Source organism: Mucor velutinosus (assembly GCF_035048745.1).
Source record: "Mucor velutinosus strain NIH1002 chromosome Unknown tig00000041, whole genome shotgun sequence".
Taxonomy (NCBI): Eukaryota; Fungi; Mucoromycota; class Mucoromycetes; order Mucorales; family Mucoraceae; genus Mucor; species Mucor velutinosus.
Genome location: NW_027041905.1, coordinates 4,180,250 through 4,197,328, shown reverse-complemented (window position 1 = coordinate 4,197,328; position 17,079 = coordinate 4,180,250). Strand labels below are relative to the sequence as shown.

Here is a 17,079-nt window from a genome sequence, read left to right as displayed (position 1 = left end):
CATATCATACACTTTATAGAATTCATGCCACTTCCAACTATCTTTAATAAAAAGACTTTATTCTTGCTCATCCCCCATACAATCAAAAGGCATAAAGCATCTTTCCGACATGTGGAAACACGTTATTCAAGCCGAATCAAAGATGTTAATGTAAATGATTGAATGAGGAGGAAGGCTCTCTTGCATACATAATGTAGAAAACGGGTCCAGACACGTGGGTCCTGTCATGGGCAGATAATTCGCATTTATGCAACTGTAAGCTTTCATATAGTGATATAATTCAAGGGTTTGCGGGCAATTAGACATAGAGTATTGGTATCAATTAGTACGCATAAATAATCAGGGTTCATTAGCTGGCAACATGGAAATCATGGATCAGAAAGGGTATTTATTTTAATTACGGTGCTATCTACAATCCCAATCCTCTTCGTCTAGGCGTGCGCATGTCTCTAGCGCCAGGTGTTGCAATACGCCCAGCACGCGCCGTGTTTTGTCTCTTTTGGAGGGCTTCTGCTTCTGATTTCTCCTCGCGTTCACGAGCTACAATAAACAGACATAAATACATTGCTCATAATACTAGACAAACATACGCTTACCAAGCTTCATTTCCATCTCCATGTTGAGACGAGACTCTGTGGCAATGTTCGCCATACGCTTTTCTCTTTGACCATAATTTCTATCGCGATCACGGATAGAAAAGAACATGGGGCCCAATTCAGCCAACCAAAAGGGATCGACAGAGGTAACGCATTGCATGTATTCCTTTGAGGTCAAGACCAGTTCATGATAAACTACATAATCAGGAGTGAAACCTGCGCCAAACAGAGCACTGGTAGGATGAAGATGGCATTTCATGCCACTTCTACAGTTGATATATTCACCAATGCCTTTTAATTTAGCTGCTTGATGAAAGTAGGCTGAACAGATACATTTACTAGAGAGACAAATATGAGTACGGTATTCTTCTCTATCTCCTCTTGGTACTTACCGAACCACGTCCCAATCCGTGCCACAGGAGACGTAGGGCATTTTGATAGTCTTCATGATGTCCATCAATTGAGAACGCACTTCTCTTGCCTTGCGCATAGCCTTTGGATGCACGAAATGCTTTGTACACCAGTCATCGCGGTAATGATTAATCTTCCATTGTGTGTACACATGAAGCAGTGTCAAGTGGTCACTTTCAGGCACGAAGAACTTTTCTCGCGCGGCATCCGACTCCTCCATACGCTCCTTGGGTCTGTAAAACACAGAGGGAACAGACAGCATAGAGACAATAGTCAGCACCTCGGCAGTACATCCTTGTTCGTGAGCTGCAATAAGCATCTTGGCCAACGAGGGGTCCAGAGGGAATTCGTTCATCTTTTGACCCGCATCCGTCAATTCACCCGTATTATCAAAAGCGTTGATGATCCATAGCTGATACATGGAATTCAAAATGTTCTCTTGAGGAGGAGGATCCATAAAGTCAAATTCCAGCAGGTTCTTGACACCCAGCGATTTCAGTTGGAGCACGACACTGGCGAGATTAGTACGCTGAATCTCAGGGATCGTATTGACAAACATCTCGTTCCTGTAGGCATCTTCCGTGTACAAGCGATAAGCGACACCGGGGCCAGTTCTACCAGCACGACCACTACGTTGATTGGCGTTGGCTTGACTGATGGGCGTTACTTGCAGGGCGTCCATACCGATACGAGGGTTGTACACCTTGAGCTTGCAGTAACCAGAATCCACCACGTACATGATACCGTCCACCGTAAGCGACGTTTCAGCAATGTTGGTAGCGACAATGACTTTTCTGGCGTTGTTCTCGGCTCTTTGGAAAATCTTGGCCTGCAAATCAGCTGGCAATTGTGAATAGATGGGCAAGATGGCCAATGGTGGTGGTTCATCTAGCTGTTCCAAACGCTCTGCTAAGGCTGAGCACGTAGCTTCAATGTCCTCTTGACCTGTCATAAAGATCAAAATGTCACCAGCAGGTTGCGACAAGTGAATAGCCAGTGTTTGCTTGACGGCACTGTCCACATAGTCCTCACAAGATGTCTTGCTAAACAACGTGTCCACGGGGAAAGTACGACCAGGGATGAAGAAACAAGGCGCGTTACCAAAGAATTGCGAGAATCTGTCAGCATTCATGGTAGCAGAGGTGACAATCAGCTTCAGATCTCTTCTGCGAGCAAGCACCTTTTTCAAGAGACCCATCAAGACATCCGTGTTCAAGGCACGTTCATGGGCTTCATCCATGATGATGGCACTATATTGTTCCAGGTCTGGCGAGTTCATGGATTCACGCAGCAGAATACCATCGGTCATGTAACGAATCAGCGTATTTTCAGATGTTTGATCTTCAAAACGAATCGTGTAACCCACCGTGTCGCCCAATTCACAGCCCATTTCTTCAGCGACACGCTTAGCAACAGACATGGCAGCAACACGACGTGGCTGTGTGCAACTGATTTTACCATAGTTTGTGTAACCATCTTCGTGCAAGTACTGTGTCAATTGCGTTGTTTTACCAGAACCAGTTTCACCCACAATAATGACTACTTGATTATCGCGTACCACCTTGAGCAGGTCTTCACGGACAGCAAATACAGGCAAAAACTCTCGCTGTTCACGCATGGTTCTTGTTCGCGCAAACTCACTAGCTGCTTCAGATGATTTCAGATGAGAGGCAAACTTGGAATCGCCCTTGGCATCATCGCCCTCTCCATTTTGCTGCTCGTCCGTCTTCTTGCCCTTGACACCCATCACATTGCCCAACGTGGTGCCAGCAAGGTCAAATTTACTAGCTTTGGCTCGTTCTGCTTGCTCTCTCTTTTCTCGCACTAGTCGACTGCCCTTTCTAGAGATGATGGCCATATCCGAAGTAGGGTCTCTGACATGCTGCACTGCTTCTAGTTGTTTGGTGAATACCATGCGACCATCCAAGAAAGGAGGCTTGATATCATGGACCAAGAGATGCACTCGGTTCTATTGCCATGTACTGTCAGTAGCTTGCTTACACACACTCAAGCAAGATCTGCCTTACCTCATTCTCTTCATCAAAATCTGTATCCACTTCAATTTGCTGTGCAACGCCTGAGCTGAGCATACGACTTGCCTCCCACATGTCTGTATCGCGATTGTACTGTGCTTGACGAGCAGACAATTTCTTCATTTGCTTCTGAGCCAACTCTTGTTCCTTGTGTTGATCGTGCGATTCATAATCAGCGAATGCATTGTGCGTATCATCTACAGCACCGTTGTCTTCCATTTGATACCACTCACGATCTAATTGAGCTTGTTCTTCTTCCCAACGCCTTCTGTCCTCCTCGTCGCCTTCAAATTCCTCTGGGTATTCCAATGCCACTTCATCGTAGGCTGTGGATCGCACAGCAGGTGTCATGTAATCCCACGTGCGTCTTACTGCAGCAGTAGCAGCACCTGTGGATTGTCGAATACCACTGTCATGTCTTCCGGGTGTCATGTTGCCGGTTGATTGACGAGGTGTGAATGCACCCTGATTTTGTGGTGTCATGCTGGTCCATTGGCTACGCTTGATCAAACCTCCACGTCTACCAGGTGTCTCTGATCCATCTCGAGATGATGGCGGAGTGCTACTGCCACTTTTACTGCTGTATCTGTCGTCTGGCCTTCTGTCACGAACGTCCCTATCACGGTCTCTTCCATAGCGATCTCTATCACGGTCTCTGTCGTCACGATGGCCTCTGTCCTCTCTACGGCCTCTCTCATCTCGGCTGCTTCTGTAATCATCTCGGCTGCTTCTGTTGTCGTAGTGGTTGCCTCTATGCCTATCTCGTCTCTTCATGTCTTCCATTCGTTTCAATGCTGATTCAGAGATGCCGCCTGGATTGGAAGGTGTCTCCATGCGTTGCGATCTGTAATGCGGGCGACTTGTCTGGATTGTGTTTGTTTTGATATCCTTATCCTCTCTACTGTCCATTTTGCTGTCGTCTTGATCCTCCTCATCGTCCCAGCTCATCTTGATTTTCTTCTCTGCTACGGTGGAGGCTGGCACAGCAGCTGCATCTGCTAAACGCTTCTTGCGTGCCAATTCATCCAACCCAAGCAATGATTTATTAGGTAAAGCAGGTACTTTGAAAATGGGTCGCTCTTCATCTGCCTTGGACGATTTGTTCTTTTTGGTGATGAGGCCACCAGGTAAGTTGTTACCTAACACAAGCACCTCGTTTCTTGTTGCATCGACGACAGGCTGAACGGGTTTTGCGCTAGTGCTGCTTTTGCTGCTTGATTTGTGCTTTTCCTTCTGCTTTTCGTTGTTGATTTTAGTGTATGTCTCTGCCAGAAACTCTTTACTGAATCTGCCAAACGTGCTACAAACTAGTACATGATTTGTTGAGTAAAAAGCCTTTAAATGGTCTCGATATCCATCCACTTACCTTTGCTGAACTTGTCAAAATCTTTGTTGGTTTCAGCAAATTGAATGACCTTCTTGGCAATCAAATCGTTAGGATTCGTCAGGTTCAAAGCTCGTGAGATATCGATAGCAATATCATGAACAAAATCGTCGCTCGACATGATGGTATTGCGGATGAAAAGAGTGAGAGTATATTTCATTAAAGCAATTGAAAATTTATTTGAAATCTCCAGTGGGAAACGTCACGCACTACGAGCGCTTAAGCTCATGTATCAGAGTGATCAGTGCGTATATTCTCCACGGATATCATCGTACATGTGCTTTCAAGCACTCGACAGCTTATCCACATAGGCTATTTATGCAGCATTATCTACTATTCAGTTGTTAGGCTCTCTGTAAGTTTAGCAGTAACTTTATCGAGCTAATCATATTAAGCTGCGTTTTTGGTATTGGTTTGATGTGTACATAAAAGCATATTTTGCTTTATTCACACGAGTATTTATGCTTCGGATGGCTCTCTATCTTCGCTTCGCTTCGGTGAAAACCAACCTGCACGGCGGCAGCTCGCGCTACCGATTGTCCTTGCGTATCTTATCATAATACTACTACGTTCATGTTGACCCTCTACTTACACATGAAAACCTTTCATATTATCTGTGGATCTGATCCTTATGTGATGCTCTACATCCATACACACGTAGCTACTTTATATACGTGCAAGCAGCATACTGTTATTTCCATTTTTTAGTCCGTAGTGTCCATAATACAGCAAAATTTGAATGCATTTGAGCTGCGTTTTCTTGCGTTCAAGGCCGTTTTAGATCGTCAGAATAACCCCAAATGGTTGCTCTCATCTGGCAGTTACTTTCTGACACTTTTGCTCGACTTTTTGGGGACCAAAAAAAACATGGTCAAAAATCGACCAAAAAGCATGAGGTACCCCTCATGGTTTTCATCGAAAATCAAACGATCGCATTTTTCACCTTGATAATGAAGACTTTTACTATGGTATATCTTAAATCAAAATGTTTCTATCAATCCAAAGCAACTCATGAAATTGTGTTTGTGAAACCTTCAGATAAAAAATCTCGCCATTTTCGTCCAAATCGTCATTTCATATTTTTCAGGATTGGTCAACAAGCTTGTTCAAAACGCCTATCATAATTAATACGGTTAGATGCGCCTGAAAAAATCCTCCCAGAATGCATTAGGAAGCATGAAGGATTATTGCAGTTGTCATAGTCGAACTTGGCAAACTAGATCTTTCAAGTCGATTCTGTACAAAATTTGGCCAATCTGGAATGGTGAAAAACCATCGACGTTTTAATATGTTTTGGCTGTGCTTCTGCTTGCTGTTAAAATCAATATGACGAAGGGAACCGCTGTTTGCAAAACTAACAAGAAGGGAATCAGGTTCTATATCATGGCCTCACTATTTTGCTTTAATTTTTCAGCGCAACTTATATATTAAATGACCTTATTACTTGCAATTTGCTCAATTAGGTCGGGTTCATGGTAAAATGGATACTTATTACTCTTTTTAAAAATGCATGATACTTCAAGTGTATATATATAGTGATATGGCTTGGTAGTATCATTGACAGATATGCAATGATGACCAACACGCAAACCTTTACATTGAGCACAGCTCTGAAGATCAATCTCAAATACATTTCCATATTGAATTTACCCGTCTGGTAATAGTATGTTGCTATCGCTAACACTCAGAATCATCTAAGCCATTCGATGTTGAATTACACTTGTCCTTGCAATGCATCACAAAAGCACTGGCATACAATGAATATCTGTATCCATGTCCACCGAAATGAATACACCACCCAAATTCGGTTTTACGGTCGCTCAATGTTAGGAACCAGTAACTAAAAGAAGAGATGCCAATGTTCAATGCAATAAGCACTATAAAGGAGGGTCCGCATCAAGCACTCTAGACGGTAACTTTGTTTATGCGTTGATATGCTCTTGTTTGTTTACGTCAATTTATCAACCAGCAAATTCTCTGTAGTAGATTTCATAAATTATCATGCTACTTTTTTTTTTCCATCCCAACTTGGGTTTAAAGCTTGTTTGAGACTCGGCAATCGGGTGAATTTGTACCTTGATTATTCTGCAGAGAAAAAAAAAAAAACGATCGTGGGCATATAATTTTTTTATTTTTTTTATACAAATAAAACGAGGCATTATGTAGAGAAAGAATAAAGTTGAAGGACAATATGTACAGGGAATTCAAATAGGGTCCATCAACCTAAGAAGAATTGGGCTTGTTTTGGTTTCTTTTTGTATCGTTGTGAGAGAGAAAGAGAGGAAGACGGGAAGATGTGTTTTTTGATGTGTGGCATAGAAACAGGGAAAATTCAATCAAGGTTATTGTTGAGCGGCGGGAGCAAGGAACGGAACTCTGCCAGCTTGCTTTTCACGAATCATTTGTAAAATGTGTTGCATTCCCTTGCGAGCCTAAAAGACATGGATGAATAACAGAATATAGATGAAATGGCTATAGTCATTTACCTTTGCTGCGTTTGCAATGAAGGTGCTTTGACCGAAACCCTCAATGCGACCAGTCATACCCCAGCCAAACTTTGACACAATGCGAGCCTCTGTCTTGCAAGCTGTCCAGTCTTTGTTTTGTTCATGCTGCTTAAAGATTTGAGTCTCTTCCACTTGCATGATGCGAACATGGTTCAAGTTCTTGGTGCGAGTAATCATGGTCTTGTTCTTTGGATTAACTTCTGATTCTTCAATGATGAATGTCTCTGAATTCTTGAGAAACTATGGATGAAATGATTAGGTGCTATGCTTTGCTTTATGATGGATGCTGTATATTTACATTCTCAGGAAACCATTTGGGAGCCTTGCCCTTCTTCAATACGAGTCTCGTTGTCTTTAATACGCCATTTTCATCAACATAGCGATCCAAGACATCCACAGCGAGCACTAATGAGTCAACAAATGAAGTCAGACATTATATGCATGATGAGATAATGAGAAAATAGCTACCATGTGAAGCAAATGGATTAGGGTATCTCAACCAGAAAGCTAGGGTAACATTTTGCCATTGGTAACTAATGTTGAGCAGATTGAATGAGCAACAGCAATGTACATGTGGGTGATCAACACTTACTCATAATTGAAAACATGCTGATAAAACTTAACCATTCTGTGTATATGAGTGAAATGTAAGAGAAAAAGAAAGAAAAAAAGGATGCTCAAGCACTAAATGAGGGGGTGGTGTATTTCTAAGAAAAAACAGATTTTACTGACAGCGCAAGGGTAAAACCAAACCATTTGTAGATGCTTGAAGACTTATCATCTTACCACGGCGGTGACTGTGTGGCCTTGTAGACACTCTGATTCAGAGGATTCATTGGCTATATTCATCACTTCCGAGCAACGAGAGACGCTCTTGGATAAACCCAATTTTTTTGAATTATTCAGCAAAAGGGAATAGAAAAAATTGGAATCATTTTCCTTTTTTCTCTCTTTCTCTGATAAAAACAACCAAAACAAATGTCTTTGACCTCCAATCCCAACATGACACCTTCTGAGATCCTTCAACTCAACTTGAATGATTCCGCTCTCGATTTATTAAATGCTGCTATCGCTAGCCATCAAGTCAAAGTAGATAATAGCAGCACCAGCAATGATAAGAGCAGTAAGAAATCAGATACATCTAGCAAGAAGAGTGCAAGTAAAGACGATAAAGAAGCATCTTCATCCCCCGAGAGTAGCTCAGTTCATGGTAAATGTTGATTACTTTACAGAGCAAAGATCGACATGCAAATGCTAACATTTCATGGCTTTTTTTTTCTCTCTCAGTTCACATAAAGAGAGAGCTTGATAAAGGTAACATTTTTTTTTTTTTTGGTTAGCATCTGAGTGATTCATGATTTACTTACCTCTTCCATGTATACATTTCAGACGAGGAAACATCATCTATAGCACCTAAACGTGCGGGCCGAAAACCACTTGATAAAACTCAAATATCCGTAAGTAGTGTAACATGAATATATATATACCAGATGTGATATTAATACACAATATTCCAAAATGTGGCGTAGGATGCCCCACTTGATCCTAAACAAAAGAGAAAAGCACAAAACAGAGCTGCTCAGCGTGCATTCAGAGATCGTAAAGAAAAGCACGTAGCAGAATTACAAGCTCGTATCGCAGAACTGGAAGCATTGAATGCCACCAAAGATGAAGACCTCGTTAAAGAAAACGAACAACTTAAGGAGATGTTACAGAAGCTTCAGGAGGAGAACTATGCTCTTAAGGGAGCTCAATTCACATTTGAGTTTCCTGTCAATGACTCTACTCAAGCCAATGCCTTTGCTCATATCAACAACAACAACAACAACAACAACAACAGCAGCAGCAGCAGCGGCACGGCCACTGCAATCACTGACATGAATCACAGATCTTCATCTGATAAAAGTAGCATGTACCAAACTACGACTAGCGGCAGTAGTATGAGTAGCAACAATAGCTACAGCGGTGAAGATGTAGGCTCATCTGCCGAGCAATCGCCTTTATCAAATTCCCACACACATGAGGATGACTCTACCAGTGCAGACACCCCCATCAACTCTGTATTTTCAGCTGAACCTATGCAATTTGGTTTAATACATCAACAGCAACAGCCATTGCTACAGGCACAACAACCGCCAATGAACAATAGCCTGGATTTCTTTGCTGTTTCTGATAACTCTGGTTTCAACACTCAGCAAACAAATAGCTTTCCTACTGGAGATCTCTTCCATGGTAAAGATGATTTATTTGCAAACTACCGTGTGCCTACAACAAACAATGCGAACGACGATTTCTTGTTTGCAAATGAAGATTTATCAGGCTTGTTCGGTGGTACTGACGACCTCTTTGGTTTTGGTAATAGCAACCAATTGAACATGGCTGCTCAATTTGGATTGCCTGAAACACCAGCAAGTCGACGCCTCAATCTCACAGCCGATAAGAAGGAGATGCTTTTGAGCAAATTAAAGCAAGGTCAACAAGAAGGCAAATACATTTACCAAGTGCATCAAGATATTAAGCAACAATGTCCTGATTTCAACTTGGACTTGCTCTGTGACGAACTGAAAAAGAAGGCTTCATGTAGCATGAGCACCTATCCATTGACTGATCACGATGTGGATGCTTTTGTAAAGTGTTTGGACCGTGTCTAATCATGCCATTTATTTTCACCTATTTTTGCTTTTGTTTCTTGTTTCTACTATATATCATTCTTTCATGTAAATCTTCATTTAATCCCCCCCCCTCACTCTCTCTCTCGCTCGCCCTCTCAAACAAACTCTCTCATACTTATGTCAAATTTTTAATTAAAAAATAGCTTTATATGCATTTTAGTAAAATTAAAATTAAATGAAAGTGTAGCTAATATATGACTCTTTTATCAATCTTGATGACAATGGGTGGTTCATGTGTGTTTGGTCTTGAAATCTCGGCAAGTTCTCTTCCAGCACTCCAAGTGCCGCCTTGAATAAGTTGGCTCAAAGAAAGCAACTTCTTGCTCAATCTAAATGATTGACGAACACGTTCAGCAATGAGATCGAGGTAGGCTACAGTCAATGCACGCCATTCAACGACCACAGGGTCCGACATATCAAACATCGGAGCAACCTCCACCTTGGGCTGATAAGGTAAGAGAGAATTTGCATGATAGTTCTTGATCCCACGTTCATAATCAGCGGGTTTCAGGGTGAGAAAGCCAAAATCTATAAGAAATCCACCATTGCAGTAATCGGGAAGCGGTGTTAACAGGTCAGTGCCCTCAATAGTAGCGCCGAGCAGCTTTTCCATAGGTTCAATCATAGAGTAGACAAGCCATTGAGAGAGCTTATGGAAAGATACAAGGTTGCTATCATCATTGGAAATAGCAGGGCATGGCCAAACATCACCCAAACCAGGGGTTCCGCCAACATTATCTTCAGATGCCCAGATTTCACCCATTTCGAGGGCAACAGGCCATAATGTTTCAATGCTGATGAGAGGGCCCTTCTTGGTCTTGATGGTGGTGGGATGATCAAGCAAATAATCTGGATTTTCGTAAGGAGGCAAAGCAAGATTAGGTATGATACAAATAAACAAGCATGATACCAACTTACCCATCAAGTTACCAGGTCTCTGTAAACTATTACCAAAGTAATCCTTACGGTTTTGTAGCACCATACCAAGGTTGCTCAGCACCTCATGGCGTTCATCGATACCAACAAACGAGTTTGTTTCAGTAAATTGGAGGCCATCACGAAGCGTTTTGGAAGAGAGATTGACCAACGCCTCAGCTATATATAATGCATGATTAGAACAGCTACAATGCCATGTCAATGTCAGTTACTTACAGTCAACTCGATGAGGCTGTGTGGGATCACTTGAAAATGTGCCATTCACAAACAACTCTAGGATAGCCACCGCAATGCCATCTTTTCTCTTGAAAACTCTACCCGTAGATTTCTCAGTGTAAGTCCAAGTCTGACATGGCTTTATGTCCATGAGCACTGCAATGACCAAGATATCAATCAGCTTTCTGGTTTGCTCCAATGCATCTTGACCCAGGCTTGCCCAAGTTTGTAGGAGGTTATTAAGACGAGGTCTTCCACCAATATCAAAATGACGCCATCTACTGTACAGTGGGATATCCGAGGGAGTATCGTAATCTCTCTTGATGATGAGAATGACGAACTGAACCATTTCATCCAACTTTGATTGATCAATATCAAAATGCTTTAGGCGGTTCCGAGCAGCAGCTTCTTGGACTTTGTAACATCTTTCACGCACTGAACTTAGACTGAGCAGAAAGTCATTAGGAGATGTACCATGATGGTATGGAACCATATTAATAGTAATATAATAAGAGAAGAAGAAAAAAGATATTGTGTCGACGAAATCAATGATCAATCCAATTTTTTTATACAGGATTTTTTAGTCTCTTGTTTGTACACAACACATTGTGGGTTACTCAAGATTAAGGGAGAATGATGGTTGATATAGTGAATCATTGAGTGACAAGTGCGTGTGCACAAATTGTTTAAAAATCGGATCAATGGGTGGCCAACAACCTTGATGAGGAAAACAAGGAGTGCTTTTGAGTTGAATACCATGTGATCATCATCTCATACAAGTTTTTTTTTAACATGTCAAATAACAACAAAATTAAGGAGAGCATCAAGGAAACAGGGGGAACCAAGTTCGATGAGGATGGATATCTCCTTAAAAATAAACAAAAACACAGTGTATTACCATCATCTTCATTATTTTTAAACTGACAACTACATTGTCCAAATGTCCAGATGTTGAGCCCCTCATCTCCCCTTCTTTTGTATCTCTAGGGAAGATCTCCTCGGTTTCCATGGTGTTGGTACTGAACCATATCGGCCTCCTGATCCATTGCCATGGCAACCCAAAGATGCCTGTCATGAAGCAATCCATCAATTATGCAAAATCCTCAAATGACGCACAATAAGATCTCTTGTTTTGATTGATGGAGAGGTTCGCTGTGACTATGAAGGACTATGCCGCGATGTCTAATAGGAAACTTCAGCTCATCGATAACCCAGTATTGAGATTTTTAGATCAAAAGACCTTTACTTTCAACACCTCTACACTTGTTCTGACATTGCCACACACAAAAATGAGTGCATTAGAAAAGGAAGTGACAAATTACATGATAACCACAGATTCAGCATCTGCGGAAGCGATCGAAGCCTCCAAACGTCTTGTTTCAAGTATGCCATCCGTTAGTTAGCCAATTTCAAGGTGTTGACATTTTCTGCTCTATATAGTTGTGAATGAAGGTTCTGTGCAAGATAATCTTTTGCGTCTCATTCAAACTCTCGGCGAGTACTTGATAAATGACGATGAGTTCGTACGTGCCAAAGGTGATACATGATGAAGCGAATAGGTGCCTTATACATTTGGTATTAATAATCAACCCCCCCCCCCTAGCAACTGGACTTTTATCCAACACATTGACAGACTGCAAGCAAGAAGCCATTAATGAATCAGCAGGTAGAATTCAGTTCGAATATACTAGAGTTGTTCGCTTTTAACGTGCTGTATAGTATCTGTGCTTGTCGATTTCTACTGTGAAAGATTATCCGATAAAACTTGTGTTCACAACCTTTTGGATGGTCTTGTTGCTTTGACCACATTTTCCAACTTTACAGGAAAGAATGCAGTATTTGTATCAAAGAGGTGAGTGAATAGGCAATACGAGAGACGAAGGGTAGGGTAATGATAGAGGTACATTTTGCAGAGTTGTTCAGAACGTTCAAGTGCAGCAATTTCCTCAAGGCACCAGGCATCTAGCTTTCAAAGTGTTTGAGAACTTGATCAATCGACATGCCAGCGCATTAAAGTCAATCAACAACGAGTTTGTGTATGGATTCACCCAAGAATTGGATGGCGAGAAGGATCCTAGAAATTTGATGAGTGCTTTCCAAATCATGACAAGCATTGTGTACAATTTTGACATTTCAGCTCATGTGGAGGACATTTTCGAAGTAGCGTTTTGTTATTTCCCAATCACATTCAAACCCCCACCAGATGATCCCTATGGAATTACTGCAGAAGATCTCAAAATCAGTTTGAGAGAATGTATATCGTCGACACCGCTATTTGCAAAGTTCACCTTGCCTTTGATCCTGGAGAAATTATCATCCACGTCTGGTAGCGCAAAGGTAAAATGGAGTATCCATGAGTTGTAAAGTGCATGTACTGAGTCAACGTGTGTAGAGGGATTCTATGGAGACTTTGGCGGCTTGTGCCCCTGTCTATGGAGCTGAGGCATTATTACCTAGCATCAATGACATTTTCAACAGCCTGAAATTAGAGGTGTTCCATGCGATCGATGCACCTTTGGAAGACGCCGCTATCGAAGCCATTCGCGCTGTCGTCCATGCTTTGGGATCATCCTCAGTCAGCAGCACATCTGGACAAGATCCAACAGAGAAAGCCTTGAAGCCTTTGCTTGATGAATGTGCCACCAATTTAAAGGATCCTGATATGAAAGATTCCAAACAGGCAGGTCGAATTTTGAGAGCCGTAGCATCAGCTTCAGACAGTGCTTGTCATTACATTGTAGACAATATTGTTCCTTTGGTTTTGAAGCAGTACCGCGAGACAAATGTAGCTACCTTGAAGAAGGCAAACGTAGATATCATGATTGACTTGTTGGAAGCTTGCAAAACTCTCTATGGATCAGCATCCGAGGACATGAAAGGTTTGTACTGGGTAAAAGGCCATTTCAGAGACGCTGATTTGCTCATCCATCATGTCTATTTAGACGAGGATGTCGTGTCACCCTTGGTTCAGCATAAAGATCGGTTCTTTGGTATCTTTGAATCTTGTCTAGTTGCTTCCAATGAATACAATCTGCTTCGTTTATCAGGCTTGACAGGTCTGAAATTGATGATTCTATCAAAGGGATATTTGGAGTCAAATGAAGTTGGCCTCGCAGTTCAGTCTATCAACAAGATCTTGCTGGAGGAACAGGACGAGGAACTTCGATCTGCTGCTTTGGAGGCCCTTCGTGTCACATCACATATCAACAGCAAATACATAAATGAAATGACTATTCCTTCACTGATTGACAGACTCCCTGATACAACAGACGGTGGCACCAGCTATATGCATGTGCTATATGCCCTCAGAGTATTATCACCTGTTCCATCTGTGTATCAACACGCTATGCCCTTGTTGACCAAGAAGTTTGATACAGTCTGCGCCAATGGTAAGTCATAGTTCGATTTGAATTGGGCAGGATCCTCATCTATAAAGCAGATCAAAACGAAAATTACGCTTATGCCATCATTGAGACCGTGCTTCATATCTTGAGAACCAAGTCTGCTGAAAAGCACAATGATGTTGCTAAAGATATCAAAATCATTGTGCCTCATCTCATCACCAAATCAGCGGAAGCCTCTCTTGATACCAGCGACAATCTCCTCTTACGGCCTAGCATCATGGAGGTGGTTGCATTGATCATTATCACCGTCTTTTCAAAAGTGGATAGCGGGTAAATCTAACGAGCGTGTTACATTTTCCTCACTGGATCCTAACCTATTATTAGCGCGCAAAAATCGTTTCTGGATAAAGCATTCAAGTTGTTTGTTGATGGCCAGTTACCCGAGTTTGCCATTTCATCCACGCAATCATTCAAGCCCCTTAACATTACTAGCGATACAACTGAAAAGCAGCAAAGTACCTGTCAGCTCTTTGCAGCCATTGTCTGTTCATTAAGAAAGGATGTCGAGCTACCTATTTCATCCAGCATAGAGGACTACCTGAATGAATGGGTGACTTTAGCACTTGGCTCAACTAACCCTATTCAGGTAGCTTGCGCCTCAAGAGTTATTGGTTCAATCATCAATAAATGGAAAGATAGTAAGTGTGCTTCACAGGGAGTTGCTGATCGTGTCTGTGTAATAACCTCTTTTTATTTAGATTCGGCTTTAACTGAATATGTCAAAGCTACAACCTTGGTACTGGATGATGCAATTACACAACAAACAACAAATAGCAAGAATGCCTTACAAGTCTACTTGTGGATCACAAAGGCGCTTGTTTTTCGCACTCATGCTTTAGGCTATGAATTGACTACCAGAGTCATCGAGTGGTGTGGAAACAAGGCAGCTCCTGATGCTCCTCAGGGCTTTGATATCCTCATTGGTGATGATGAGCTTGCTTTGAATAAGAACACTTTTGCTACTACTACTGTAAGAGTCATGCCAAAATCAGCTTTTTCCATTTGCACTCCCTAACCTTTAACTAATCACTTGATTCACAGATCTTATACAAACAGAGATTTTTTAGTTTCTGCTTACCAAAGCTGGTAGATGGTTTCCGATCTGCTGAGGACGGTAAGTTGGCTCATCACAGTATAAAGCACTCTTTATTCATTCCTATTTGATTAGATGTCAAGCCAAATTACTTGATTGCCCTGTCCTATGTATTGAAGAATGTTCCCAAACAAATCCTCTTGAACGAATTATCTCCTCTTGTACCACTGCTGATTCAATCTCTTGCTTTATCGGATGCTACACTTAAAGTATCCACCTTGGAGACCTTCAAATTGGCCATTTCCGAAGCTGCTGATGTGGTGGCTCCACAAATCAGAGCTATTTTACCTTCCTTATTGGCATTGCTTGAAGACAAGCACAATTCGATTCGTGTTCGTGTTGCTGCACTTACATGTTTAGCTCAATTCCCTGCTTTTATCGCTAAAGATGCTTTGGCTCCACATGTAAATTATGTCATTAGACAGCTGAAGACACCTTTGGATGACAAAAAGAGAATTGTAAGAAAAGAGGCAGTTGATTGTCGCTCCAAGTGGTACACAGTCTCTAATATTTAGACCAAACGTTGCGAATATGAATAAAGCTGTAGTGTAACATATTTTATTCAGATACATCCTCTCTCAAGAGTGTTTATCCGATTACATCTTGAAGTCTTACTCATGGTAATCGCCATTTATATTGCCAGTTACCAGTTTTCAAGAGCCCTCAATTAGCCTTATTATGTTAACAATGTTCTTAGCTTTTGTATAACACCTATTGTCTTCCTCATTGACCACCAACCTGCTATCAAGCATAGTCTCTTGCTGCATAATACGGGCTTGTTGTGAGGCTTTAATCAGAAGAGAGACTTCGTCGTGTTGTCTTCCAGTCACTTACTGCTTGACTATTACCGTTAAAGATCCTCACCATTGGCAATTCCGTAGTGCGTTTGTCTTTGAGTACTAGAAACCGAGTGTTTGGAGTTTCTGCGTTTAGCGATTTAAGACTTCGTCAGCCTATAACAGGAAACCCTTTGGGGGATGCTGTTTCTTGGTTTCTTGAAGATACGCATGCTTTGCACCACGTTTTTTTACTATAACAGTAGGCCTAAATCAATTCAAACCCAATTTCTATTTTCTGCTCCAGATTGGCCGAACTTCTATCAGAATCGACTCAATTGATCTATTTTGTTATATTCGACTATATAAATTGTGATTGTCATCACTTATTTCCTTAAGCTTTATTGGAGTGCTTTTCGAGGCGCATCTAATGATGCTATTTTTAAGAGGTGTTTTGAACAAGCTCATTGAGTAATGCTCTAAGAATATAAAAAGACATTTTTGGCAAAAAAGGTCAAGATTTTATATATGAAGGTGTCACAAACAAACTATCAGGGGCTGCTTTGGATCGAGAGCAACATTTTGGTTCAATATATAAATACAAAAAAAATTTTGGTTCAATATATGCCATAGTAAAAGTGTTCATTTTTGACGTCAAAAACGCGGTCGTTTTATTTTCGATAAAAATGATGAGGTATTCCTCATGGTTTTTTGGTCGATTTTCGACGGTTCCAAAAAAGTTGAGCAAAGGTGTCAGAAAGTACGTGTTGGTCGAGAGCAATTGTTTGGCACTACTCTGGCGGCCTAGAACAGCTTATAACACGAGAAAACATGATTCAAAAGTGCCTGGATTTAGGCATATGTTTGAATAGTTTAGGAGAATCATATCATATCCTTTCAAAAATTTAGAGAATTGAGTACCATATAAGATGAATAAACCACTGGCAAAGCCGGTATTGGGGAGGAGGGTTTGAAGGAGGTGCTATGCTCATCCATTAAGAACATAACGTATCTAATTCAACATTCGGTAACATTGACCTATGAGGCGGGT

General features: G+C 41.5%; 5 protein-coding genes across 5 annotated transcripts; 2 read left to right on the top strand and 3 right to left on the bottom strand.

Annotated features, from left to right (window-relative positions):
• Positions 1-409: 409 nt before the first annotated feature.
• Positions 410-4,545, bottom strand: ATC70_001577 (Importin N-terminal domain-containing protein; the record flags this gene model as incomplete). Its single annotated transcript, XM_064820971.1, has 5 exons — positions 410-540; positions 597-934; positions 989-2,976; positions 3,035-4,347; positions 4,407-4,545. The coding sequence occupies 5 exons, from the start codon at positions 4,543-4,545 to the stop codon at positions 410-412; spliced, it is 3,909 nt and encodes a 1,302-aa protein (XP_064684891.1).
• A 2,221-nt stretch (positions 4,546-6,766) lies between these two features.
• ATC70_001576 (uncharacterized protein) lies at positions 6,767-7,558 on the bottom strand (the record flags this gene model as incomplete). The annotated part of the gene is made up of 5 exons (XM_064820970.1): positions 6,767-6,856; positions 6,911-7,171; positions 7,230-7,336; positions 7,400-7,464; positions 7,524-7,558. 5 exons carry the CDS (start codon positions 7,556-7,558, stop codon positions 6,767-6,769), a joined length of 558 nt encoding a protein of 185 aa, XP_064684890.1.
• Positions 7,559-7,909: 351 nt separating this feature from the next.
• ATC70_001575 (uncharacterized protein) lies at positions 7,910-9,582 on the top strand (the record flags this gene model as incomplete). Its single annotated transcript, XM_064820969.1, has 4 exons — positions 7,910-8,141; positions 8,219-8,245; positions 8,321-8,388; positions 8,461-9,582. 4 exons carry the CDS (start codon positions 7,910-7,912, stop codon positions 9,580-9,582), a joined length of 1,449 nt encoding a protein of 482 aa, XP_064684889.1.
• Positions 9,583-9,790: 208 nt separating this feature from the next.
• Positions 9,791-11,248, bottom strand: ATC70_001574 (uncharacterized protein; the record flags this gene model as incomplete). The annotated part of the gene is made up of 2 exons (XM_064820968.1): positions 9,791-10,698; positions 10,756-11,248. 2 exons carry the CDS (start codon positions 11,246-11,248, stop codon positions 9,791-9,793), a joined length of 1,401 nt encoding a protein of 466 aa, XP_064684888.1.
• Positions 11,249-12,044: 796 nt separating this feature from the next.
• On the top strand, positions 12,045-15,767 carry COX15_1 (Cytochrome c oxidase assembly protein cox15; the record flags this gene model as incomplete). The annotated part of the gene is made up of 11 exons (XM_064820967.1): positions 12,045-12,138; positions 12,196-12,291; positions 12,359-12,421; positions 12,475-12,607; positions 12,669-13,092; positions 13,148-14,144; positions 14,195-14,429; positions 14,484-14,797; positions 14,858-15,129; positions 15,201-15,273; positions 15,328-15,767. The coding sequence occupies 11 exons, from the start codon at positions 12,045-12,047 to the stop codon at positions 15,765-15,767; spliced, it is 3,141 nt and encodes a 1,046-aa protein (XP_064684887.1).
• Between the last annotated feature and the right edge of the window lie 1,312 nt (positions 15,768-17,079).